General features: G+C 56.6%; 1 protein-coding gene across 1 annotated transcript in view; it reads left to right on the forward strand.

Annotated features, from left to right (window-relative positions):
* Positions 1-762: 762 nt before the first annotated feature.
* SDC3 (syndecan 3) overlaps positions 763-24,236 on the forward strand; it is a 35,653-nt gene continuing 12,179 nt past the window's right edge. The window contains exon 1 of the mRNA NM_001206531.2: positions 763-900. Coding sequence (NP_001193460.1) covers positions 763-900 — 138 coding nt within the window. The remainder of the gene's footprint in view (positions 901-24,236) is intronic.

Here is a 24,236-nt window from a genome sequence, read left to right on the forward strand (position 1 = left end):
TCCGAGTTTGGGAGAGCTGGCAGCGCCTGTCTGGGGTCACACAGCTGCGGGGTAAGAAGCACCTGGCCAGGTCTGTCCACCCAGTGACAGGGCCCAGAGGTCAACACCCGCTGGCGCAGAGGGGAGACTGAGGCCTGCTCTGTGGTCCTGCTGCCCACCCGTGTCCTGGAGACATCAAAGCCCAATGAACTCGGATGACCTGTGGCCCCCTCTTGTGGATCAGCTAGAGGGGGTGATGGGTCCTGGGAGAGTCAGTGAACCCTTAGCGGGAGGGTACCCATGGTCAAGCAGATGAGACTCATCTACCCAGACTCTCTGACGAGCCAGGTCGTACTCCGCACCTCCACGCGGAGTCCTTCCGCCTCCAAGCCCCGAGACTGCCCGAGGAGGCGCGCGCTGCGGGTCCTGGTCCCCAGAGCGAGGTTCAGCGAAGCCGGCCACCCGTCCCGGGTCGCACGTTTTCCTCGGCACCCCTATCCCGCGGCGGGCGGGTGCGTGCGGAGCGCGGGGCGCGCAGGGACCCCGGCGGCGGGGGGCGCTCAGCGCCGGCCCCGCCCCTCCGCGCCCCGCCCCCCGCGCTGGGGGCGGCCCGGCGGCAGCGCACGCTTCCTGCGGGCGCGGCGGCCGTGGGCGCGGAGCTGCCGGGCGGAGCCGGGCCGCCGAGCCGGAGCCCCGACCGAGAGCGCGCCGGGCCAGCCGCCGGGCCGCGCCGCCGCCGCTGCCGCCGCCTCGGGAACAAAGGCGCCCGCCGCCGCCGCCGCCATGAAGCCGGGGCCGCCGCACCGCGCCGGGGCCGCCCACGGGGCTGGCGCCGGGGCCGGGGCCGCGGCTGGGCCCGGGGCCCGCGGGCTGCTCCTGCCTCCGCTGCTGCTGCTGCTGCTGGCGGGGCGCGCCGCGGGGGTGAGTGCCTCCCGTTCCCGCGCCCCGCGCCGGCCTGCGGGGAGCCCGTGCCTGGCCGCCCTTGCCTCCCGGGGGCTAGTTTTCCCGCGGGCGGGGGGACCCTTCCCCGAGGGCGGCCTGGGGTCCCGGCTGGGGTCCGGGCGCGGGGCCGCGCTGGGCGTGTCTCGGGTCTGAGCGGACGTGGCTTGGTGCTTCGTGGGTGTGCCCGGACCGCGGCCACTTTTAGGGAATGGGGTCGCCTCCCCCTGCGGGGGGAAGGGTGTGCTTTCGGTTGTTCCCTCCGAGGGTCGTTGCAGAAGGGCCGGGGGCGGTGTGTGGGGGGGACGGGCTTCCCGGGGAGGGGGAGGGGTGGAGGGTGACTTGTGTGAAGGTGACCTGAGGGGGTGGGTGAGGATGACCGCGTGTGTGGCCAGCTCCGTGGAGGGTGCTGGGACCCGTGGGGTGTGCACGCGTGAAAGATGAGGCGTGAGGACGAGCCCGTCCCCGTGGATGGGGGCCTCGTGCCCTACCTGCGTGTGGTCGTGTCAGGGTGACCCATTGTGTCTGGTGTGCACCCGGGGCAGGGCTGGAGACCGTTGACCATGCTGAGAGTGCTTGCAGAGGGTGACTGTGTTGGGGGGAGGCCTCTGTGGGGTGTGTGTGTGTGTGCAAGCGTGTGCAGGCAGGTGTATGGTTGACCCGGTGCATGGAGCACGCACCTCTCAGGGGAGCCGCGCGTGTGCGGGTAGCCGCGAGTAGACATGTATGACCTGACCCCTCAGTGTGTCTTTGATTGACCGCAGCAGGCTCAGTCCCGGCTCCATCAGGGGCCGCAGGAAGAAAGGCCGCCTCCTCCTCCTTGTGGGACCCAGGTCCCAAGTGAGTTCCCCATGGGCACGTGTCTGGAGCCTGGCCTGGCCATGAACTGGGGAGACTTCTAGTTCCCTTGGTTGGTTCTAGGAGTTATGCCTGGCATCCCCCATTCCCCAGGGTGAGAGGAACCCAGGCCTCTCAGGCAACCCGCCAGGTGCCTACTCTGCCCCTGCAAGTCTCTTTGGGCCTCAGTTGGCCAGTCTGTGAAATGGGAGGAGGTCGGGCAGGGGCATCTCGGACAGACATGCTATTCCTCAGTACCCCCCATCTGTCTCAGGGCTTTGAGCTGGGTGGGGTGGGGTGGGGAAGTGTTGAACGCCAGGCTGAGTACCGGGGCTGGTGGGCTGGGTGCCTCACCCCCAGGTCTCCCCCAGATGGAGTGAGGAAAAGAGGTCCCTGGGAAGGACAGAGATCCAACCCATCCTGGTAACTGGGTCCCTTTCTCAGCTACACTTCTGGAAGACCATCTTAGAAATCAGAGACTTGAAAATCGCACAGCCTTGGGTTCCAATCTTGCTCTCACCCCTGATTCGTAGTGTGACCTTGGACAACTTGTCTCACCTGTCTGAGCTTCCATTTTTCCCCTCCGCAGAATGGGGCTAATAACACCCTCCTGAGAGATTAAATGAGATGCCGTGTGTGCTGGCCCACAGGAGGAGCTCGGTGAATGTTTGATGTCTAGATGAATGAAAAGGGGTGCCGACGCCATGCTTTAGACTCGGCAGCCCAGCGGGATCCCCGAGCTGGGTGAGCCCTGGGCAGCTCACGCCCCTCGTAGAACTTTTCCTCATCCGTAAAACCAGGCTCGTGGTCTGTGCGCCACGAGGCGGTGGAAGGAATGAAGTGAGCGCACCGTGAAGTGAAAGGTCTCTGTGAGGCAGGTCTGAGGGCCAGGTGGAGTGGGCGTGGCAGATAAAGCCAACCCCCAGGGTCGGGGTCTGGAGGCTCAGATGGGGGCTGGACATGGAGGAGAGAAGGGGCGGGGCTCCAGATGAGGCAGCGGAGCAGGGCCCCGTCTTCTCCAGGCTTCACACCTTTCCAGGAGGGGGGACATCGACTCATCTGACCTGGGAGCCAAAGGGTTAATGGGTGGTGCCCAGGGGCCAGGGGCATGGCACCAGAAGAAGAGGGTGCTGCCTGCATCAGGAGGGACTGAAATTAGATCAGAAGAGCCCTGTCAGGATGGCTTCAGGAGTGGCCTCCGTGGTGGGGACCCCCAGGGGCATCACTGGGATGGTCAGTGGCTGACTCAGGGCAGGGGAAGGACCCTGGAAGGGTGATACCAAGGTGCTCACCAGCTTGAAAGGGAGCTTGTGTGTGTGTGTGTACGTACGGGGCAGCTTCTAGGATGGCCTCAGTAGGGGTAACAGGTCTCATTCATGCTGCACGTGGTGAGTTGGGGAGTGTGTGTGTGTGTCCTGGTATCCTCTCTCTGAGAAGCCAGCTGTCTATGACTCTGAGAGACATCTGCCTTCAGGGTCACTTCGGTTGTTGTATTATACTTAAGTCTACCCAGAAAGACCTAGAGTGTGGACATCCTGGAAATTTTGGCTTTAAAGTGCGTTCTTTGGATGATTAGGGCTGAAAGGGACTTAGATAATCACTTAGTCTTGTTTGAACTCCCAGTGGTGGGAGTTCATGGCTTTGTGATCTTGAGAAAGCGATTTAACCTCTCTGTGCTTTCACTTCCACCTGTGAAAACTGGGAAGGATAGGAGAACAAATGGGGTTAATATGTAAAGCTCTTAGCGTGGTGCCTGGCACATAGTAAACCCTCGGCAAATGGTCTTTTCTTGTTCTTGACAAGGTTGTCATTCTGTGATTGGGAGCTGGTAGGTGTGGGGAGTGGAAGCGTGGGGGACCATGGGAAGAGGAGATCACTCAGGGAATTCTTTTGTTTGTTTGTTTATTTTTGGCCGCACTGGATTTTCATTGCTTCATGCAGGCTCTCTCTAGTTAGAGCGAGCAGGGGCTACCCTCTCACTGTGCGTGGACTTACTATTGCCATGGCTTCTCTTGTTGTGGAACACAGGCTTTGGGGTGCACGGGCTTAGTTGCCTAGTGGCATGTGGGATCTTCCTGGATCAGGGATGGAACCTGTACCCCCTGCCTTGGCAGGTGGGTTCTGAACCCTGGACCACCAGGGAAGTGCCCAGGGAATTCTTCTGAAGCCCCCAGCCCTGGTGGTTCCTGCTCACTCCCCACCCCCATGATTTCAAGCATCCAGGAGCTCCTTACCCCGCTCCCCCCAGCTGCTCTGGTTGGCTGTGAACACTGAGTTGCCAGGGCGAGATTGTCCTCACTTTTAATACTTAAATGTTGGGGGACCCCTGGGCGGTTCCAGGCCAGGCCCTGACAACAGGGATACCTTAGGGATCCGTAATTGTTAGCACCCAAGATGGCAGGGACTTGGGGACAGAGACTTTGAGTAAGGGATTTCTCCTTTTCAACATTCTTATCTGTCAAATAGGGACCATGACAGTGCCAGCCTCACAGGGATGTTGTGATGAGAAAATGAACTCCTTGGCTAGACCCAGCACAGCCTGCCAGGGCACTCTCAAGAGATGGGTCCTTTCTAGGAGGGAGCCTAGGGAGGGCTTCCTGAAGGAGGAGGTTTTACGCTAAGCTATGTGCCATATGACACTGAGCAAGCTGTAGCCTGTTCCAACCCTCAGCTTTCTCACCTGTCAACTGAGGACCAGTACTTAATGCATAGAACTGCTGTTGGGGGGCATGGTGGGGGGAAGTCATACCATTCTCATGGCTGGTTGGGATTGGAACTTGGTGCCTTCTGCTCCCTGCAGAGCAGCACAGTGTCCCCCAGCTGTGAATTCAGTGTGTTTCTTGTTCCCTCATAATAGGGTTTGGCATGGGGTGTTTTTGAAAACAAATGGCTGTCCCATCCCATGGACTGGGGTGTAGGGTCCCAGGAGGCCCCAGGGCAGTGTTGGGGCAGGGGCAGCTTTGGGCTCGAGACCTGGAAAATACTGGGGCAGCGGTGGGGTGGGTGAGAGGGGCATGATGGAGGGGAGAAGGTAAAAACAGAGCTCCCCTCACCCCGCAAGCTAGAGGTCCTGCTGAGTGTAGGCCTCCCTCCTGCCCCTCCCTTCGGAGCTGGGACCATCCCCTAGAGCTGCTGAAGGGGAGGGGAAAGGGATGGGTCCTTCCAGAGGGGGCTGCAGTAGAATTCCTTCAGGCTGGAGCAGACGGAGGAAGCTGGGGAAGGGAGGTGGTGAGCTGAACAGGGGCTGAGGCCCTGATTTGAGTGGCAGCATTGACACCTCCAAGGGCTTAATAATACAAAGAGCAGCTAATGCTCCCTGGGAGCCCTGCCTGTTGAGCACTTGGTATGTTTTGGCTCATTTAATCCTCATGATAACTTTTGGAGGTAGGAGTTGTTAGAACCCCCATTTTACAGATGGGGAAAACTGAGGCACAGAGAGGTTAAGCAGCTTGCTCAATGTCACGCAGTTGGAAAGTGGCAGAGCAGGATTGAGCCAGGGCCTGGCAGGCTAATAGAACTGGGTTGCAGTCCTGATTTCAATCTCTCTTGCCATGTGATCCTGGGCAAGGTTCTTACTTCTCTTTTAGCCATCCCTACTCCCAAATTATGCCTACATTACCTGCTTCATGAATGCCTGCTCCTTGCCAGGCTCTGGGCCAGGCATGCCCCCTGTCTTTTTTCTTTTAATTCTCTCTGTAGCCTTGGCGTGGTGATGCTACACGTGTGGTCGGTGGGGGAAGGGTCTGGCTCTGGAGCCCTTGCTCCCCCACCGCCTCTCAAGGCTCCGTGATCTGTAAGTGAGCTCTTCTGAGGGTCTTGGGGGATGAATCAAGGGAGAGCTTTATAAACTACAGGCAGTCAACAAGATGCAGGGGTAGGGGAGAGAGGCTTGTGTCTGAGTCATGTGACCATGGCGCAGGAGAGGGGAATGTTTAGAGCCTCAGGATGTTTAGCCTCAGGGTCTAAAAAGTTAACATGCCCCTGGGACACCCACTGGATGCCCCCAGTGTTGGGGCTGATTGTCTGCACAGATGACCAGGCCTGCCTTTGATCCTCTCTGACTCTTAGAAAGTTGTGTGGAATCCCGATCTATGTCCCTATCACCCCATCCCTGAGTCCTGGTCCTCTTACACATACGGGTCCCTCTGGCCTGAATGGCGGAGGCTCAGAGAGAGGGAGTGACTTGGAGGTCACACAGCAGTCTGGAGAAGGGTCAGACACTTTCTGGATAGACCGGGAGCACCTTGGGGAGGCTCTCTGGCTACCTTGCTCTTTGCTCTTCCCATGGCCAGCACTGTGCCTGGCCCAGAATGGAATGGTTTGAATGAATGAAGAGTGAATGAGTGAAGGAAGGGAGGAAGCCAAAACCATGAACTTTGGAGCCCAGACTGGGGCTCTGTGTTGTCTCCTGTGGAGGTGAGTTGGGGTGAAACATTGAGGGATAGTGAGACTGGGAGAGTCCTGCTGGGTCCAAGCGTGTGCCTGTGGGCCGGGAGGCGCCAGGGGGCCATGGGGGGTGGGGATGGGGGCCTGTGGTCTGAACACTGAGGCGCGGCCACCACATCTGGGTGGGACAGAAGCCCTGTGGTTCTGGGCTCCAGCCCAGCTGCTTGGAGCCCTGTGATTTTGTGTCGGGGATAGGGTGGGGAGGCGGGGTGGCTGGAGCCAGGAGCTGTCCCTGGGTCCAGGCCCTTGATCACCCTGCAACTGCCCCCTGAAGCAGAGAACAGGGTCTGGGCTGGACCACCTGGCGAGTCTTGCTGTTCCCCTAACATACCACTGCATCCTGGGAACATCAGGCCAGCGCCTGCCCAGTAAACATTTGTTGACTGACACCCCCTCCTCTTGCCTTGGCTCCCAGCCTCCCAAGATTCCAGGAGGTTGGGTCAGCCTCTCTTCCGGCCCCCCTCCTTCCCTCCAGAGCAGGCCCTGGCCAGAGGGGCGTCCGCTCCCCTCCCCCCACTGACCAGGCCTAGTCTCAGCGCCAAACAGGAAGCCGTGATTACAGGGGGAGTCTGAGCAGCAATGGCTGAGGGCCCGGCTGGGGGATGGGGTGAGGGTGGCCCCTGTCAAGTGATCTGGCCCCTTCCCTACCTGGCTGCAGAGGGTGGAGGGCGGGGAATGCCTGTGGCAGCCTTTTATACCCAGTGGAGAATGTTCTCCATGCCCCAGCTGCCTGAGGTCTGCCTTCTTCCCATCCCTGGGTCCCCACCTGGGCCTTGATGATGTCTCTTTTGGGGGGCGGTCTCCAAACCTGAGGGTACATGAAGTAGTGAAAGAAACAGGGGCCCCAGAGCCCACTGGACCAGGGCTGAGATCCTGCTTCTGCTGATTTCTGGCTGTGTGATCTTGGAAAGTTCACTTAACCTCTCTGAGCCTCAGTTGCCTCCTCTTGAAAAGGAGCTAAGAGTACCTCTGCCTCAGAGTTCTTTGAGAAAGAGAATACAGAACAATAAGGTGCCTGGTAAGAAGTGGGCTCCTCCTACAAAGAGCGATCTCTCCCACTTACCTGCTTTGGTCTTGCTCTTTTCCTGTGCCTTTCTTGGTCTCACTGAAGAATTGCTTTTGAGGGGGATGGAGATAAGGTTTTCTCTTAGAGAGTGTGGGAACCAGGTTTGAGGGATCATGGATGACCCAAAGTAGAGCCCTGGGGGTGGGGGCTGCCCTAGGAGGGAGGACTTGGGCGAGAACTCCCCATTGCAACAGGCAGGGCTGGGGCCGGATTAGAGGAAGCACTTTCCCGCTGCCTCACGCTGAGCTCACTGGGACTTTGGTTGTTTGGAGCTGTTGTTGGCAGCCTGTGGTCCAGTCTGGAGGTAGTAGATCAGACTTGATGACTCTTCAGGCCCTTCTAGTCCCGGAACCCCAGAGAGACCTTGCTATTGGAGGTATGGCCCAGAACAAGCTGACACCGGGCCCTCTCCCTTTCCTCCTGGCTGGGGAGCCCTTCAGCTGCGTTCCATTTATCACACACATCCTGGCCCAGAGTCGGTGACTGTTGATGTTTACATAGGACCTCAGGGATGGAAGAGCCTTAAAGAGACGATCAGCCCGGCAGCCTTCCAGGCTCACAGATGGGAGTCCTCAGGCTTGGAGATTGGCCTGGGGCCTTGCCCAAGGATTGGGGCTGATTCTCCAGCCTGTGGTCTCCTTGAGCCTTCTGACGCTGGTAGCATTCCACCCTTTAGAAGAAGGCTTGGAGATGTCAAGTCACCTGCCAGGGTTTACATGCCTGGGTGCTGGTGAAGCTGGGTGTTTGGTTGCTTTTCAACCTACTCTGGATTCTGTCTGTCCTGTTGCCAACCTCGTCATCACACTCCTCCAGGAGCAAGGTTTTCTGAGATGAGTGATGAGGGTTGGGGGTTTGGGGTGCTGGGGAGAAATCTGAGGGGTGGGAGTTGGGGGTGGGGGATAGTACTGATTAGGGCCTATACCCCAGTTCTGGGATGGGCCATGGGCTTGCTTCCCTCTGGGGTCAGCCTCAACCCAAGCCCTCCCAGAACTCTGCACCCCGCTGTGCTGCCAGCCAGGCCCCACCCCCCATCCCACCCCCACTTCCCCCACCCTCCAAGCTCTGCTCACCAGCCCAGACTTTAATAAGGGTAATTTAGAATCAATCACCAGCAGGATCTCAGAAATCTAATTGCAGCAAGCTGATTGCCAATTCGACTGCGGGCACCAGGGGGCTGCGGGTGGCTCATTAGGCCTGTCTTGCCTCCCTGGGCTGGGGTTTGGGGGGCCGTGTGGGGACTGAGCAGGCAAGGCTCCGGGAGAGGTGGGGGTGGGAGTTATATTGGGAGCAGGGGAAGGCTATTCTTACTTCCTGGGGTGTCTGGCAGAACCCAGATACTGCCGCCCTCTCCAGGGTCCGTGGCTAGAGCAGGCGCCCATGTCTGTCCCCACCGTTTGCTCATCCACCATATGTTTACTGCGACTCCTCATGGCCAGGCTGCCGTCGAGGGTGCGCTGGAGGTGTCCGCTGCTGAGTTTTACTTGGTTCCTGCCCTCAAGTTGCTCTGCTGTTGGGGAGCCAGGTGCAGTGGTGATAGCGATAGTGGCCAGTCCTTACAGAGCGCGTGCGATGCACCAGGCAGTTCCACGTGCCTAACCTGCTTTATCCCAGTTCTTACGACGAGACTACGCGGTAGGTATTGTTACCCCGTTTTGCACATGGTGACACAGAGGCCCAAGAGCTTAGGCAGTGTGTTTCAGGTGAGACAGTTAACAAGCTGCCGGAGTGTGCTTCCTGAGATGCCCTGTTGTTTGCTAGGGTAGGCCGAGGCGGCTTGGGGCCTGTCTCTTGATGGACTACTCTGTTCATTCTGCAAACGTGAATTGAGCACTTGCTGAAGGCCTGGCCCTGTGCCGGCGGCTATGGGTGTGCAGGGGTATCTCGTGTGTGTCCTGCCTCTTGTCGGTGAGCCTTGTTTGGTGGGTTTGTGTCCATGTGAGGGCAGGCATTGAAGAGAAGCAGGGAGGAGGCCCTGCTTCCCTCCCCGAGGGGTTCGAATCCCAGCTCTGCCACAGAAGCTTCGTGAATCTGGGCACATGACTCCTTGAGTTCGCCTTTTCTCCTCCTCTGTCACCTGGGCCAGTAACGTCTCGTTCACTAGGCTGGGATGAGGAGCAGTGCTGGGGGAGGGGCAGCTAGTTAATGAGTTAGCAGCTAGTTAAAAGGAAGCTGCTGCTGAAGTGTTACTTGTATTTTACTTGTTTTAATGGTTATACTTTCCCTAAGATTGTTGTGTCTCAGAGTGACCCTGCTTCAGGCTTGTCCTATGACTATGGGGCAACTTCCCACCTCCCACCCCCATCCCCAGCATCTACTTTCACATCTGCAAAGTGGGGCAATTGGGCTGGGTGACCCAGTGGCTCTTCCAGTCTTCACATTTGAGGAACTCTCAGAAAGACCAGAAGCCAGAGAGGGCAGGAGCTGACCTGGGGTAGCCCAGCTGGGAAGAGAGGGCAGGCCGGCTGGGCTGGGCAGAGGACAGGAGGCCTGCGTCCTTCAGGTGGTCTGTCTGTCGTTCCTCCTGGGCCAGGGTAGGAGGTGCCCTTTCCTCGCCCATCACGCTGAGCACCGTCTTCTGTCCTGGCCTCTGGGACATGATCCAGGCCAGTTGGGGGCTGGGCTGCGAGTCTGGTTTCCTGGGCAGAGAGTTTCCTGGGCAGGGAGTCCAGTGCCTGAGGTCTTGTCCGTACTCTGCTGCTGACCTGCCAGTCACTTTTAGCTGCTGTTTACTGATGTCCCTTCTGTGTCTGGCTTGTGCTGAGCACTAGGAACTCTGAGGGGGCTCAGCCTGGTCCCTGACCACAGGAAGCTTCCAGTTAGGTGAGGGGGTGAGGAAGTGAGTCAGGGGAAAGAGAAGTTGGTTTTTGGCTCTAGGGAATCAGGGAGGGCTCCCCGGAGGAGGTGTCCTTTGTTTCAGGCCTTGAAGGATGGCAGCAGATTGATAGGCAGAGGGATCAAGATGGACAAAGGCTCAGAGGTGGGAAAGGTCATGGTATAATAGGGAACTGAAATGTGGTTAAAGGCAGCAACTCCCAGCTGGGGGAAGGGAGCCATATGTGAAAGTGGGAACATATTTCCCTTACGGGGTGGGGAGCCATTGCTGGAGGGTGTGCTGTTTCTAATGAGAGTGTGTTGCTTCTTGCATTTAACGGACGTTCACTGGGCACCTCCTGGGTGCCTGGCCCTGTGCCACAGGATGTTTTTGGGCAGAACATTTGAACACCATAGTGCCTTGGCATGGGAGACCCCAGTGGCTCACAAGGTGGGCTTTGAGTCCAAAGCAAGGCATTGGATTGGGTTCCATCCTCAAGGTAGAGGACATTGGTCTGTAAAATAGGTGCAGCCCCATCCTGCCCTGGGGGGCTGGCGTGTGATGCCAACGAGAGCATGGATGTGGTAGTGTTAATATTGAATGATGCCTGCTGAGGGCCTGCCACGTGTGATATACCCTGCCTAATGTCTCATGTATAAAAGCTCACTTAATCCTTACACGCTTATGAAGGAGGTACCGTTATCACCTTGATTCTACAAAAGAGAGAATTGAGGCACAGAGAGGTTGAAAAATATGTCCAAGATCACAGAGCCAGTAAGTGGCACACTTGCTAGGGTTTGAACCCAAGCAGTCTTCCTGGGCTTGCAAGAGTCAGACACGACTTGGTGACTAAGCCACACCACCGGTGTAGTGTCAGAGTCTATCCGGTACAGAAGCGCTGCTCCAGGCTACCGTGTGTGCTACGAACTGTGAAGGGTGGTGCCCTGAAAGGATGAATTTAAGGCCAATCAGGTCCTGCTGGGCGAGCCTGTGGGGACGCTGTGGGGGAGCCCTGGCCCAGGCTTTGGGCTCTTGGCTTCTGTATGGGGCTTCTCCGTTGCGTGTTTTCTGTTCGGGTTGGGCCGTGGGCTGAGGCCAGCCCACACTGGGGAAAGATCAGAGGACTAAAGATGATTTGCGCTGGAAGGGCCTTGGAAACACTGTTGTCCAACTTTTTCATGGTCCTGAAGGGGAAACTGAGGCCAAGGGAATAACCTCATTCCCTTGGGTCCTTTGAGAGCTAGCAGTTCATCCTTTCTGGAGGAGGGCATGGCAACCCGCTCCCGTATTGTTGCCTGGAGAATCCCCACGGACAGAGGAGCCTGGTGGGCTACAGTCCATGGGGTCGCAGAGTTGGACACACCGAGCAACCAAGCACAGCACAGTCCAACCTTTTTGTTTAACCTACAAGGAAGTTGAGGCTCAGAGAGGCACAGTGACTTGTGTGAAGTAACACAGCAAGGCTGTGGCTGAGCTGGGACTAAGAACTATGTCTCCTGACTCCCAGGCAGGACCGTGTCTCTTCTTTTTACCTGTCTCTTTGTGCGAAGACTGCAGGCCCAGCTCCCACTGACCTCTCCCAGGAAGCCTTTCCTAGCCTCTTCAAGAAACCGAAACTGAAGTCGCTCAGTTGTGTCCAGCTCTTTGCGACCCCGTGGCCTGTAGCCTACCAGGCTTCTCCGTCCATGCGATTTTCTAGGCAAGGGTACTGGAGTGGGTTGCCATTTCCTTCTCCAGGGGATCTTTCTGACCCAGGAATCGAACCCGGGTCTCCCGCACTGCAGGCAGAGGCTTTATGCTCTGAGCCACCAGGGAAGCCCCTATGCCAGACTGATTCCGTTCAGTGCTCTCAGGGTGCTTCTCTAGCCTCATCCTTTTGCCCCACACCGCTCTACCACCCAAGACTCCTGGCTATTCCCTGAGCACAGAGTACAAGGTTACGTCTTTGGCTTTCCAGTCTACCCACACGCTCTTCACTCTCCATGGACTGTTATTCTCCAGCAAACTCCTACTCATCTTCCAAAACCTAGCACAGATGTCCCCTTCTCTGGGGATCATTTACCAACCTCTCCTCCCAGCTCCCAAGCACAGTGAGCCCTTCTTCAGCCTCTTCCCTCCTGCCTCCCCGTTCTAGAGTCCCAGGCACCGCTCTTCTACAAGCAATAGGATCCACTGCTGAGCTTTGTGACTTCAGCTTTACAGTGTCTGGCTCCCCACAGGGTTCCATCCTTAAGTCCCTGGAGCCCTCACCTGGATACATGGTTGCAGCAGCTGCCCGACCATTACATCATCTCCCTGGTCAGCCTCACACTTATGTTTCCTTCCTTTCCCTCAATTCAGACATTGCTACATTGTTCCTTCCTCTTTTCAGCCTCCTCATGGCTCTCCCCTGCTGTCACACCGCCTCCTTTCTCCCCAGCGCCCTGCTCCTGTGATCCCCAAGCCTGGAGAAGAGGCGAGCGGGGGCTAGCAGTGGGGAGCAGTGGGCACTTGCTGCCTCACTACCCAAGACTCAGGCTTGGTTATGGGAGCTCCTCCTGCTCTCTCCTCTATCTCCCAGCGCCCCCCATCTCCTGCCCACCCCCTCCTCTGTCTGTCCACTGTATGTACCTCCCCTTCCCTCCATCCTTTTCTGTCTCCCTCCTCTTGCCCTGGTTCCCCCGAGGGCTCTGCCTCATTCCCTCCCTGGAACCTCCCATCTCTCTGACTGCGACCCAGAGAGGGTAGGACCTGAAGGGGGACAGGAATCTTTGGGGGCCGAGAGGTGTTTAGGGTCAGGGCAAGAGGGGCGACTCGACTCCGCACCCTCTGGGCCCAGGAACCCCATACCCCCACCCATTCCCTTTGTCCTCCCCTCCAGAAGCGTAGTTTCCTGGACAAAGGGCCACAGGAAGTGAGCCCCTGGTCGCGCTGTTTGGGTGAGGATGTGGTGCCCAGAGACGGAGCCTGGATGTTCAGGATCCCCAGCAGTGAGAGGCAGAACGTCTCCTCCAGGGAGCTGAGCCCTGGCTTGGCTGAGTTCTGTTGTTCCGTGAGGCGGGAAGCTGGAGCACTCGTTGGGGACAATCTCAGATCCAGTCTGTGTCTGGGGGCTGCGTGCGAGGCTGTGGTTGTGCCCGGGTGATCCTTTATCTGTGTGGATCTAAGGTCACATTTCTCTCTCGGTTCGGGTGAAGGGCTGGCTTTGTGGGTGCGTGTGGTGCTCTGTGTGTGTGCTGGTGCACGAGGGGCCCAGGGGTCCCCGTGGGTAGGAAGGAGGTTTGTGGCTGCTCCTTTGCCATCAGCTGTTTCGGTGGCTCTGATGTGAGGCTAGGGGAATCAGGAGCCCCCTTTCTCGGCTGTAAGGGGGCGTGCTTCCAAGACCTGGGGTGGCCATGGGTATTAGCAGCTCCCAGGAGGACAGCAGAAGTTAGGGGACGCTCTCCCACCTCAGGGTGGGGGGATTGATGCACGGGTGGAAGCACATGCAGACCCATTTGTGTGTGTGGAAGAGCACACACCTGTCCTGCGCACACGTGTGGAGACACAGACCCATGTATGTGGACACATGCAGGCACTCAGAAACAGGGATACACGCTCCCCCTAGTGCACGTGAACCACGCACAGAGACAGCCCTTGTGCTCACAAGAGCACATCTAGGCCCACATCTCAGGCATCTCAGCCCACCCAAGACAGCCTGAAGGTGTGTGCGCACAAATGCAGCTGCACGCCTGCCCAGAAATGCCCCTTCGAGTGCCACCTGCGTGCCTCCTCATGACTGCCTGCACACGCGCGTGCACACACACACACACGTATGTACATGGGTCGCTGGGCTTCTAAACTACCAGGAATGTGTCCGTCCTTAATCCCAGCTCTTAATCCCAGAGTCCAGGGAGCCCAGGCCAAAGGGGCAGCTGGTCAGCCGGCCTCCTTAGAGGTGATTAAGGCATGGGCGGGGGCGGGTGCAGGGGACGCAGAGCTGTGTCTTCTGCCTGACCTCCAGGGATGCCACAGAGCTCAGAGCTTGGGTTCCATCTGAGACTTGGTTACATGGAATTTACCAACCCTGGGGTGCAGACCTGCTGAGGAGGCCAGCCAGGGGTGTGGCTGGTGTGTCTCCAGGGAGAGTGACAGCTGTGTCAGACCAGGGAAGGCAGTCCCTTGATTTAACCACCTGCCTGCTGGGGTCTCAGTGGGAAGCCTTCTGGGCATTCTGACCTCTGGGAACCCTGTTTCTGGCTGGAGCGCTTCTGGACCAAGCAGGAAAATGAGGCCCAACTGGGAGATGCTGAATTTGGGGTCCTGAGTGGGGAGGAAGGTGGTCACTGAGACAAGGGTGGGATGGGGAGGAAGTGGGGGCTGAGCTGGGCCTCGAAGGTGTCCGCGCCTGGGGCATTCGGAGGTGCACGAGGACACGTTGGATTGTCACAGTATGGGGGGTGCTGCTGGTGGCATTTACTGGGTGGGGGTCAGGGCTGCTACAGGGCCGGGAGAACTGTCCCACCCCGGTGTCTGCAGTGCTCCTGTCGAGAACCGCTGTCAGGTCAGGCAGCCTGGGAGGGGTCAGTGTGGGCCACAGCTCAGAGTTGAGACTGTCCCCAGCGCGCCGTGGGAGGGAAGGCCATGCATACTGCCCAGGGCGCCATAGAGGGGCACTGAGGTTGTGCAGGCAGAGTCCTCCTAGCCTGGCCCGCTTGGATGTGTCCGTGTGGGTCTCTAAGGGGTGGCTGTGATAATGGCGGAAAGAGGGTGGTTCTGGTTTCAGACTCTGACCACTGCTTGTCAGCTGGGTGACCTTGGGCAGCTGTGGGGTGGTTTTGAGAATGTGGGTTTCCTTGGCTCAGAGTCCAGCCAGCATGTTGTTGCACCCAGAGCTGGCGGCCAGTAGCGGTCATCGTGGGGGCCGTGGTCATGAGAGGCTTCTGTCACGGCAGAGGTGACAGCCACCTGGGGTTTGGGGAGCAAGCTGGTCCTGGGAACAGCCCTTTGCCGCGTGTCCGTCTGTGAGCCTGACTTTTCCAGTCCAGTCCTTTCTCCCACGGCTCTGTCTGCTCTGGCTCCAGGGCTGGACCATTTGGGCGCATTCATCTGGACGTCCCTGGGGTCTTGCTCTGGTGTGGGGCTGGTCGTGGTGGAGCCCCCGCTGTGCAGAGGGGGACCAAGTTGGTATGACTGGGGCTCTGATGGCAGACGCCCAGAACAGGACCTCTGAGCCTGCCTGCAGAGGGTTTGATGGGTCAGCTGAAGGAGTTTTTGGCCTGGGAGTCATGTTTAAATGAGAAGAGGAGGACGTGTCTCCCTCTTGGATTGTGGGGCTCATGAGGGCTGGGCACTCAGGGTCCCTAGAACCCTGTGGGTGTTTGGACTTCATTTGAACTCAGGAGCGGGGCAGAGCCTATGGCAGGGCCTGGGGATGGGCTGGCTGGACACCAGGGTGCCCTGGACTGGTAGGAAGCTGGTGAGGATGCTGGGGCGATGACAGGGGGATGCTGGGGTTTTCTCTGGTTCCCTCCACCCACAGCTGAGACAGAGAACCCACAGCTGAGACAGAGAGCTGGGGGTCCCCATGGGGTTCCTGGTTTCCCCCACCCTCCGGGTTTGTTGTGGCCCCCTGCCCTGCAGCCTGAGCTCTGAGGGGCCCTCCTCCCCTCTCAGTGACCAGACGGGGAATGGGGATGGCGAGGTGGTGAACCGGAGGCTGGGAACTCAGGCACGTGGGCTTCAAACTTGGATTCATCCTGGTTGGGGTTTGGGGGACGCCAAACACCTGTCAGAGGCCCTCTGTGCAGCGAATAGGGAGTGGAAACCAGCCTGGGGCTCGGCGGCTGCCAGCTGGGCTGGGGGGAGGCGGGTGCCTGGGAGCCGCGTGCAGGCAGGGCGGGACGGGGCGTGGGGTGGGCCCCGCGACCTGTCTGTCCTCCCACAGTCCTAGACAGACACACAGGGGCAGAGGCAGACGGACTCATCTTCAGACTCGTTGCCGCTGGGACCCTCCGTCCTCCTCACCCCTTCCCTGGCAGGGGTGTATCCTCAGGTCTCTTCCTGAGGGCAGCCAGGGGCCAACCACGTGCCCAGAGGGTCCAAGTGGGGACATCCCAGCACCACCGAAGGCTGGAGCTGGGGACACTGGGTCTAGCAATGCAGGTGGCAGCCAGCCTGCGTTTGGGCCGTCTGCCTCCGCTGGGTCACTCTTGGCTGAGCCTGCCCCTTCCAGTGGCCCCACCTGACAAAGTAGCCTTTGACAAGCGCAGGGGAGGCAGCTGCTGTGCTGGGGCTGTCCCACTTGTGGTCTGCAGAATCAGTGTTTGCCCTTCGGAGGTCGGGGCTGGGGAGGCTAACCTGGGGCTTAGTTAGGGTTTACTAAACAAGGTGAGGAGGTGATTCAGGATAAGGCTCACCTCCTCTGCCATCTAAGCATTTGAGTCGAGGCTCTGCTGTGTGACCCCGGGCAAGTATCTCACCCTCTCTGAATGGCCATCATACATTCATTCTTCTCTTTATTATGATTTATTATGATTTAACTCATATTCTGTACAATCCACACATTGAAAACATATAATTAAAGGGGTTTTAGTGTATATACAGTTTGCAACCACCCCCAATATCATTCATTTTTATTACCCCCTAAAAGAAGCCCTATACCTATTAACATCACTCCCTATTCCCCCCAATCACCCAATGCTGAGCAATCACTAATCTACTTTCTGTCTCTGTGGATTTGCCTATCCTGGACATTTAATATTAGTGGAATCATATAGCATGTGGTCTTTTGTGACTGGCTTCTTTCTCTCAGCATATATTTTCAAGGTTCATCTATGTGGTAGCACGTATCAAGACCTCACTTCTTTTTTAATTGAATAATATGCCATTATTTGGACACATCACTTTTTTTTCTTCTGTCAGTTGACAGATATTTGGGTTATTTTAGCTGTTACAAATAATGCAGATATTTTTAAAATGTGTGGACATATGTTTTCACTTCCCTTGGATGTATGAACATATGTCCTAGGGGTCGAATTATTGGGCCATATGGTGGTAACTATGTTTAACCTTTTGAGGACCTGCCAGACAGTGCTCCAGAGTGACGGAACCATTTTCCATCGCCACCGTGGTACTTGAGGGTTCAAACTTCTCCACATCCTCACCACTACTTGTTATCTTCTGACTTTCTGATCACATTATTCTTGCATCCATTCATGCCTCAGGTATTTATAGAACACCTGTATTTGACAAGTCAGGGTGCTCACTGCAAAATTGAGAAGAAAATTTATCCCTTGAGTTGTTTAGAAGATTTAACAGCACCATAGCTGTCAAAACCTCCGTGCGCTTAGTAGCAGGAGGTCACGATTATCAAGGGGAGAAGCTGAGGGCGGTCAGGAATCACGGGGCCTCTGTGTGCAGAGGGAAAGAGAAAGAACTCCTTGTGCTCTGACTGCAGACTCTGTCAGAACCTTTGCTTCAGTCCTCATGACCTTCTGGGCTATCCTGTTGGCCCATTTGCAGATGGGAAAACCGAGGCTCCGGCCATGCACTTTGCCCCAAGGTCACCCAGCCGAGAGGTAGCTAGGCTTTAGCTGTCTGTTTGGATCACTTCATTTAATCTTTCCAACCTTTTGAGATTGGTGCTATCACTGCTTATTTTGTAGAAGAGAATGAGGCTCAGAGAGGTGTACTTTCTTGCCTAGGGTCACACAGCTGCTGAGGGCCAGTGCTGGGATTTGGATCCAGGCAGTCTAGCTTCAAAGCCCCTGCTTACTGTGAGATGAGGTCCCACCTGTCTCCTAGGACCCAGGAGATGAGGGTGAGGGCTGGGGCGAATCTCACAGCGTGTCATCTTGGGCTGACAGTGGCCCTGGCAGCAAATGTGGCCCAGGCAGGCCTCCTCCTGTTTTTTTTCCTGACTCCTTGCTCTGTGCCTCAGTTTCTTGTCTAGGCAATGGTGTTGAGGGCCCCTGAGGTCCCCATGACTCATATGGAGCCTAGCTTGTTCTATCCCATGGAGCCGCTCAGAAGCCAGGGGAATCATCCTGGGCTGGGGGTAGGGAGTTGCATCTCCACCGTGTGTGAGTTTGTGCTGGTTCTAAATACCCTGGCAAATGGAAGGGTGAGGGAGACCACAGCCAGACTCCTCAGGAGGCTGCACACTCACTCCTGGATGGGCACATTTCGTGTGTGTGTGGTGTGTGCCTAGTGTATGCCTGGGGCGGCTCTGAGGGGGATGGCAGAGCGATACGGTGTCCCAGCACAGCTGGAAGCACTGGCAGGGTCTGTCTGGTTTTCTGGAGTCCCAGAGGATCCCCAGGGCTGGCCAAGTCCCTGCGACCTCCGCCTCTGGCTTCAGGTGGCCCTTAAGACAGGGCAGAAGCACCCTGTGCCCTGTGGGCTTGCGTTTCTTGAGGTCTCATTCTGTGGGGTGAGGACCAGACACACTGCACTGGGGTCTCTCTCTGCTTTCCCAGTCCCTCCCCTACTACAAGCTCCCCATCCCACCTGCCTTGCTCCCCTCAACTCCATCCTGACTTTGCCAGCTGAGTTCTCTGTCACTTCCAGCAGGTTGACTGGCTTGAGTCTATGGAGTAAGGAGGCCCATTCTGCCTGGTCCCGTCCGTAAGGGGCCTGGCGCTTAGTGGGTGCTCAGTAAATGCTCCAGCCCTCCCAGCCCACGCCTGGTTGTAAAGGGACCAGAACTGCAGGCTCCACTGGGAACCTACTCTTCTGCATGTTTTGCATATAATTTGCATGTTCATTTTATGACAAACAGCTGGGATCAGTTCTGTCTCTCTTCCCTCCTCCTAGATGAGTTGGAGCCCTGGTTGGCTTTTGGAGGGATTGGAGAGAACTTTGTCCACCCATCTGGTTTTATGGATGAGGAGACGGAGGCCAGAGGAGAGGGCCCTGCCTATAGTAATTAGAGAAATGGGTGAAGCGGGTCTGTAGGGATGATCCCATTCACAGTATTCAGGGAATGACTATTGATGGAGGCCGACTGTGTCCCAGCCACTGCCCCCAGGAGCTTTTTGAGGGGGAGTAGGCATTAGACAAGAAGGTCAATAATTAAACAAGCTAATTTCAGTCTGCGGTGGGCTATGAGGAGTAAGCCTGGTGTTGACAGAGTGATGATATGTGGGGAGGTTATGTGGATGGAGCTGGGGGTCAGGGAGGGCCACTCTGAGGAGGTGAGCTTTGAGCAGGAACACTGGGTCATGCCCCAATACTTACTAGTTGCCTGGTAACTGCTCAGCGTGTCACAGCTGGAGTCTTGGTACATTGGGTATCATCATCCCATTTTGTGGGGGGGCAGACTGAGGCCCAGTGAGGTGATGGAACCTGACCAGGGCTCTCTGGAAGTCAGGATGGGTTTTTGTCAGTCAGTCTAGGAGATGTTTGCCAGGGCTGAGTCTGTTGGCAGGGTCAGTTGCAGAGCCTGGAGACTCAATCCCAGGGGCACCTGCTGGTGAGTCGTGGGGTGGTGGGTGGGATGCTCACCTGAGCTGGGTCACCTGTCGTGGGAACAGGACTTACTTTCCATTTCTTCTCATTCCTAGTCTGTGTCTCTGTGTGCAGGGTGCTGGGCTGGATGTGGGGGGCGGTGTGTAGACTCTGAAGCTTTCCTGCATTGCCCCTGCTCCTCGCCCCCCACCTTGAGGAACTTCCTGGTGAGGGGTAGAGGCAGGTGTGCAGGTCCAGCTAATCCAGGGTTCATATTTGGCCCTAGTTGCTGTGTGACTTTGGGCTAGTTGTTTCACTTCTCTGAAGTTTGGTTTGCCCATCTGTGAAATGGGACTAATAATCCCTACTGGTAAGATGTTCGTGAAGAGAAATGAGGCCGGGTGTGTATATTAAGTGCGTGCACCCTCTGTGGGAGCTATAACTGTTGCTCATGATCAGGGAAAAAAAAAATCCCATTGTGTCCCTACTGGTGACTTAACAGCCTCAGTCTCCTCATCTGTAGATGAGGACAGTAGAATCTGCTTCCCAGGGTGGCCTAGTGGGTTCCATGAGGTCTGGTAGAAGGGGCCCACTGGAGTGACGGGAGACGCTTGTGGCCCCTTGCCCCCGGAAATGACAACTCAGTGGAGGTAGATCCACAAGAAGGGACTTCCCACTTCAGAACAGGCAGGTGGTTGGCAGGAGGTGGCCTCGTAGGGGAGGCTGTATTTGAGCTGCCAGAGCTTGCTGAGCGTGTCCCTGTCCTGTGGCTCGCAGGAGCCCGGGTATCTATAATAGTACCTGGTACCCAGGAGATGCTTCATAAAACGTACTGCTTGTCCTGGCTGGCTGGTCTAGTAGTTGCTGGCTGGGCAGAGCTGTGGAAGAGTGTTCCAGGAAGCAGGAATAGCATGTGCAAGGCCTGGAGGGAATCCACAAAGGATTCAGTGTGGGAGGAGCATGCGGGCTGGGCAGCTGGGGGCCTCAGTGGGTGGTCCTGCTCTCAGACACAAGCCTGGGGACAGGAATAATTGAGCAGGGTGAGTCAGGGTGGCTGAGAGGGTGACGCTAGAGGGCGGGCGGCCTGATGGATGGAGCGGTGACAGGGGCGTCCCAGGCCTGGGTCGAGGAGGAGGCTGCTCTTCCCAGATTGTGCTGTCACCCTCTGTCCTGGTGTAGGTGACAACGGAGAGGGCCTGGGGCTGGCAGGGTGGGAACTAGGCTGTTGGAAGAAGCTGGAGGGTGGCCTCTGGTTGAGATGTCTGATCTCCGATAGCTGTAAGCCAACCATGGCTGCCTGCCGGTCAATGCCAGGGGAGGGAGCTGGGCCCTGCCAAGCCAGCCAGTCTGCAGTGAGACGCAGCTCTGTAGGCATTGGGCCACCAGCCTGCCAGCTCCCTCGGAGGCTTTTGTGTTCATTTCCTTTCTGCTGGTTCCTCTGTTTGCTCGTAACTCATGACCAGCCCCAACAGGGGTCTCGGCAGAATGACTGGGGCCAAGGAGTTTCAGAGAACCAGGGAACGGCAGACAGGGGAACTCAGAGCATGCTATTTCTAATAACAAAAGTACTCTGAATTTATTGTAGAAAATTTGGAAAATTCAAACAGATCCTGAGTGAGAAATGAAAAACTACTTATAATCCCACCACCCAGAGAGAGCCCCCTGGGAACCTTTAGTAGAATTCAGTGTTTAGAAATACACTTTGGTATTGAGTTCACTGCCAAATGAACTTTTGGTAATGTTCATTACCAGGATCAAGTTCTACATATTTTCCCTTTAACCTATTTTTTAAACTTAATGATGATCATAGTACTAAATAGCCAACATTTATCGAGTAATTCATTAATGTGTGGGCACCCTAAGTCTGTTACAGTGAACCCCACGAGGTGGTTATTATCTTTGTGTGGGAAAACCAGGCTGACAGAGTTAAGTACCTGTCCAAGGTCACCCAGGTATTGAGAGACAGAACTGTTTGTATGATCCTATCAACAGTCATGCCGCATTGCCTCCTGACAACCAGAGTGTACATTTCCCCATGTCCTTGCATATTCTTTGAAATGAGTTTTAAAAAAACCCTTTTGTTATGCATTTATGCCTTTTAACGACCTGATTAGACAGTGTGGATTTGTGAAAACACAGTTATTGATAGCTGCATAATATTCCATGTCATGGTTGTTTCCTAAGTTCTTTAACTAGTCCCGTGATGTTGGGAAAGTAGGTTATTTCCTCACTTTCTCTCTTATGAATAACACTGCCCTGGCTCTCTTTGACCCAAGGGCTGAATTCTTGGGCACCCAGAGTGTCTGAATCAGAAAGGCAGCTTAGAGCTCCAAGCCCTGGTTCATTTCCAAATGAGACTCGGAAATGGCAGAGACAGGGGTAGGGGGGTGGGGGGTGGGGGGTGGCTTGTCTGGGTCTGGGAGGCTGTGGTCACCTGAGCCAGGATGCTGCCCGCTCTCTGGTCCGGTGTAGATGAGGAATATTGCCACCGTGGGGAGGGGGTTCTGGGGAGGATGGTTGGGAGCGCAGGGGTGGGTAGTGGAGAAGGTGATGGAGCTGATGGAATGCGGCTGTGGCGTGGGGAGGCTCTGCTCTCAAGATGTCTCTTTGCAGAGCAGCTGGCTGAGAGGGGAGGGACCCAAAGGGCTATTTTCCTACCCTCTAGGCTACCCTTGCGGGAGATTTGGGGGTGAGTGTTCGGAATAAAGGAGGTGGGGAGATGTGTGGGGGACCCGGCGTGTGTCTGGGCTGTGCTGGTTGTTTGTAGAGGGGCCTTCTCAGCCTTTGTGCCCCCTGCTCCTCCCCCAGGCCCCTCTGCTCCCCGGGACTTGGGGTCTGTGGCCCCTTCCCACCGACGCGGCCTCTGTGCCCTGCACCCCTCTGGCAGCCAGTAAATGTGGCGGCTGCTGGGTCTCCAGCCAGAGCAGCTGTGGACGGTGGCGGGGTGGACACCGAGGCGTCCCCCTTCCCGGGTCTGGACTCTCCATTGTTACCCCCTTGGCTGTCCTGCCGCCCAGAGCCTGGCCCCGGCCCACATTCCTGTGGTGACGCTCCGGGTCTCCGGGCTGGAGCTGGTGAGCGTGAGGGGCATTGAGTTCTCACAGGACTGAGGGCCTTTTGGGGACAGGGGCGGTGGTGGTGGGGGGCTGGTGGGAATGGAGCCTCTGGGGATCTAGAGGGCTCTGTCAAGACCACCCTGCTTCCGGGAGCGGGTGTGAAGTCCCACTGTGTGTCACTGGATGGATTGCCTCACCTCTCTGAATGCAGAGTCATAGGCTAATTCCCCACCACCCTCTCTTATCCCCTCTCTGAGCCTCCGTGTCCGCCTCTGTAAGAAGGGAGAGTGAACTTAGTGATCAGTCAGGCCTGAAGGTGGGGTCAGGGTTGGGGGTGACGTACCACAGTAATAGTAAATGGTTAGTTACTAAGTGCCAGCTGTGTGCTGAGCAACAGGAGTGCTTTTGGTGCATTATGTTGCTTGATTCTCACAACAGCTCCATGAAAAACATATTATTTAACCAAACAGAGGCTCAGAGAGGTTGAGTAACTTGCCCAGGGTCTCCCAGCAAGTAAGCAGAGCTGGACTTGAACCCAAGTACCCAAGAACCCAAAGCTGGGCCCCCAACCATTGCTCGCATGCCCTCTGGTCACAGGAGAGGGCAGCCCAAGTCTGGCTAATGTGGGGAAGGAAGCGCGCGCAGAATTAATTACACTTGATTTTATTCTTAGTTTTTGCAGCATGATTGGCACTGTGCAGGGTGCTGGGCTCCTGGCCTCCTGCCAGCTGACCTAATTTGTGTGTCTGTTTCTGTAACTCGCCCTTCCTCCCCCCTCCCCCAGCATCTCCTTTTTTCTCTCTCTGTGCACTCCCCTGCTGTGTGCCTTTGGCAAGCCCACTTAGGCTCTCTGGGCAGGAATAGTCGCATCTGCAGCCTGGGTGTAACTGTCTTGATTCTACTCCCCTCAGGAGTTCAGTGAGGCTTACGTGAGACAAAATCTTCAGAATTCATAATGGAAATATTAACATCCACCTAGCAATAATCCCAGCTACATTTCTTTATTCAGCTCCCAGTGTTGGGTCCTGTCCTTAAGCCTATTACATGCATGATCTTCTTTGATCCTCACAGCACCCCTGCGGGTCACATACTGCAATTGTCACCCCCATTTTACAGATGGAAAAACTGAGGTGCCAAGAGATTCAGTGGCTTGCCTGATGTTCGATGGGTAGTGAGGGGAGGAGCTGATTCATTCTGGTTTAACCTCTGTGTTATCCTGTTTCTCTGGGCAGGCTTATGATGAGGTGGGGGGAGTAGGTAGGGGGGTGCTGGGCATGAGAGATCCTAGACTTCTGGTCTCCAAGGAAGGCTTGGAAGGAGACTGGGGACCAGAAGAAGGAGATGCCTTGCCTTTCTGCCTGAACACGTCCCCTCCTCCCAACCCCACTAGAGAGGGACGGTGGTGGAAGTTACCCACCCCAGTGGCTCTAAAACCCTATGGAGAGGATCAGGTAGGGGTGGCGAAGAGCCAGTGGCTGGCAGCTCACATCACTGCTGGTCCCATCAGGGCAGGGAGCCTGAGTTACTTCCGTGGGTCAGGCTGTGGGTCAGCATAAAGTGAGATGGTGACGAGGGGCAAGTGAGGAGAAATGGCAGGGGGTGTGTCCATTGGGGAAGGCGCCGCATCTCACCTGGTGTTGTGTGCGTGCCTGTAGGTACCCTGGAGGGAAAGTGTGCGTGGTGTGTGCCTGGT

The sequence above is a fragment of the Bos taurus genome, chromosome 2 (genome assembly GCF_002263795.3).
Source record: "Bos taurus isolate L1 Dominette 01449 registration number 42190680 breed Hereford chromosome 2, ARS-UCD2.0, whole genome shotgun sequence".
Lineage (NCBI taxonomy): Eukaryota > Metazoa > Chordata > Mammalia > Artiodactyla > Bovidae > Bos > Bos taurus.